Source organism: Chinchilla lanigera, unplaced genomic scaffold, assembly GCF_000276665.1.
Source record: "Chinchilla lanigera isolate Chin_1 unplaced genomic scaffold, ChiLan1.0 scaffold00069, whole genome shotgun sequence".
Lineage (NCBI taxonomy): Eukaryota > Metazoa > Chordata > Mammalia > Rodentia > Chinchillidae > Chinchilla > Chinchilla lanigera.
In genome coordinates this window covers 1,551,257-1,553,267 of record NW_004955470.1, presented here as the reverse complement: position 1 = coordinate 1,553,267, position 2,011 = coordinate 1,551,257, and the positions used below count along the sequence as shown (strand labels likewise).

Sequence of the window (2,011 nt, the reverse complement as noted above, 5' to 3'; positions counted from 1 at the left end):
AAAAAAAAAAAAAGCATGGGAGCTCAGAAGAGGGGAATGGTGAGGGAGTAGGTAGTTCGAAAAGACCAAAATTATGATGATTTTTTAAAAAGGAATGCAAAGGTGCAAATTAAACTGTTTTGCTTTCAGATTCTAACGTATCTTTATCAGATAGCTGTGAGAAATACAAAAATTAGGTCCACGCCAGGCAAGGCTTGTGGAGTCCCTGTGACTTCTACCAAGTTAGTAGACCTTGCTGCCGCCGAGGCTACAAAGCCGGGACAGAAAGGTCCAGTTGAAGGGTGGTGTAAAGTGCCTAGGACGGTGCTCAGGACCAGTAGACGGAGTCATGGACAGCGGGCCAGAGAGGGGAGACGCTGCGTGCTGGGGAAGCTGGCGTCTGGAGTGGGCTCCTTAGTCCTCAGGTTTAACCACCCAGCCTCCGGGCTGCATGAGGCTGGTGCGGGAGCAGAGACCCGCATCTGGCACAGAACCCGGGTTCAGACTCACGGCGGACTCCCCAACCCCGCCCCGTCGCTCCCCGGTGCTGTCAAAGCTCGGACCCAGCGCAACCGACCACACCCAGCTCTGCCTGCAGCCAAATCTGAGTCGCTGGAGCCCAGCGCGTCGCTTCCCACAGGTGCGGTGACACCGGGAAAGCGGCCTCCGGTTCTCGATCTCAAACGCGGCGACGATGACTTCGTGCTGCAGGGCTGACAGGGGCCCGCGACCACCCAGCCTGGGGTCCGGGTCTGGGCTCTACGCCAGGGGTAACTGAGGCAGCGTGGAGAGCCGACGCGCAACTGCCGCGGGAAGGACCCGCGGTGGCCTCCCTACGTCCCAAGGCCTGCGAGAAAGAGAGACTCGCGGTAGTACGCACCTGCCGCGGCGTCGGCAGCGGAGGATCCCGGCCTCACCATGGCTCCCCAGCGACAGTTTCCCTTTCAAAGGCCGCGCCAGGAGCCACAGCCCCAGGGTCGCGCTTCTGCGCGCTCTCATTGGCTCCTGCGGGTTTGAAACCTACCAATTGAGAGCACGGGAGGGCGGGCCAACAAGAGATAGACGCTTTGTGGTTGGCTTTGCCCTTGACGTTCCTCCGGTGCCCTGTGATTGGAAGAACGTCGGCGTAAGTCAGCGTGGAGGTCGGCTTGTTCGGCGCAAGGCTGTTTGGCCTCTGAGGACTTCCGGCCCTTGCTAAAACACCGTCAGACTCGGTGGCGGTTGCAGTGTTGGTTGCGCGGTCGCTGGGCCGGTGCCCACTAGCTAGGGCGCCGCCTGACTCCTTTGTCGCAGCCTCTCAGTTCACAGGGAGCTATGGAACAAAACGAAAGCCCGTAACTCGGATGAGTTAGAGCTTTGCCACACTATTATATAACTCGACCTGATAGATGCAAAGGCTGTTAGTTCTTAGCCCTGCAGGGCGGCTTCTTTTTAACTGTGATGAAACATGCATGTATCATTTTAACGCTTTCTACCGTTATTTTTCTTCTCATTTTTGCTTCTGCGGTACTGGGGATTGAACCCAGGGCCTTTGCCCTGAGCTACGTTTGTGTTTTTAATTTTTGGCATTAAGTACATTAACCTTGCTGTGCAAATCTTCACCACTGTCCCTGGAACTGTTTGATCTTTCCCACCTGGGACGCTGTACCCATTTAACACGCAGCCTATTTCTACATGATGTCTTTAAGGCTCATCTGTGTGGTAGCATGTGCTAGCATTTCCTTCCTAGGGCTGAATAATACATACTCCATGGTATGGACAGGTCACATTTTGCTTGGCCACGAGTTCACAGATGGGACATGCTGTGTGCTTCCACCTTGTGGTGGTTGTGACGACATGCTATGAACGAGGGTGTACAATCGTCTCTTTGATATCTTCCTTTCAGTTGTTTTGGGTATTAAGAAGTGGCATTGTTGGATCACATGGTAATTCTATTTAAAATTTTTTAAAATTTATTTTATTTTTTATTTTAAAGATAAAAGAATGAAAACATATTAAACACATACATTGAGAAAATAACAAAAACAATACA

The 2,011-nt window shown here is 52.6% G+C and overlaps 1 protein-coding gene across 1 annotated transcript in view; it reads right to left on the bottom strand.

Moving 5' to 3' along the window:
- Ckap2l (cytoskeleton associated protein 2-like) overlaps positions 1-989 on the bottom strand; it is a gene marked incomplete in the record, with an annotated part of 28,983 nt that extends 27,994 nt beyond the window's left edge. The window contains 1 exon segment of the mRNA XM_013522857.1: positions 860-989. Coding sequence (XP_013378311.1) covers positions 860-899 — 40 coding nt within the window.
- Positions 990-2,011: the final 1,022 nt, after the last annotated feature.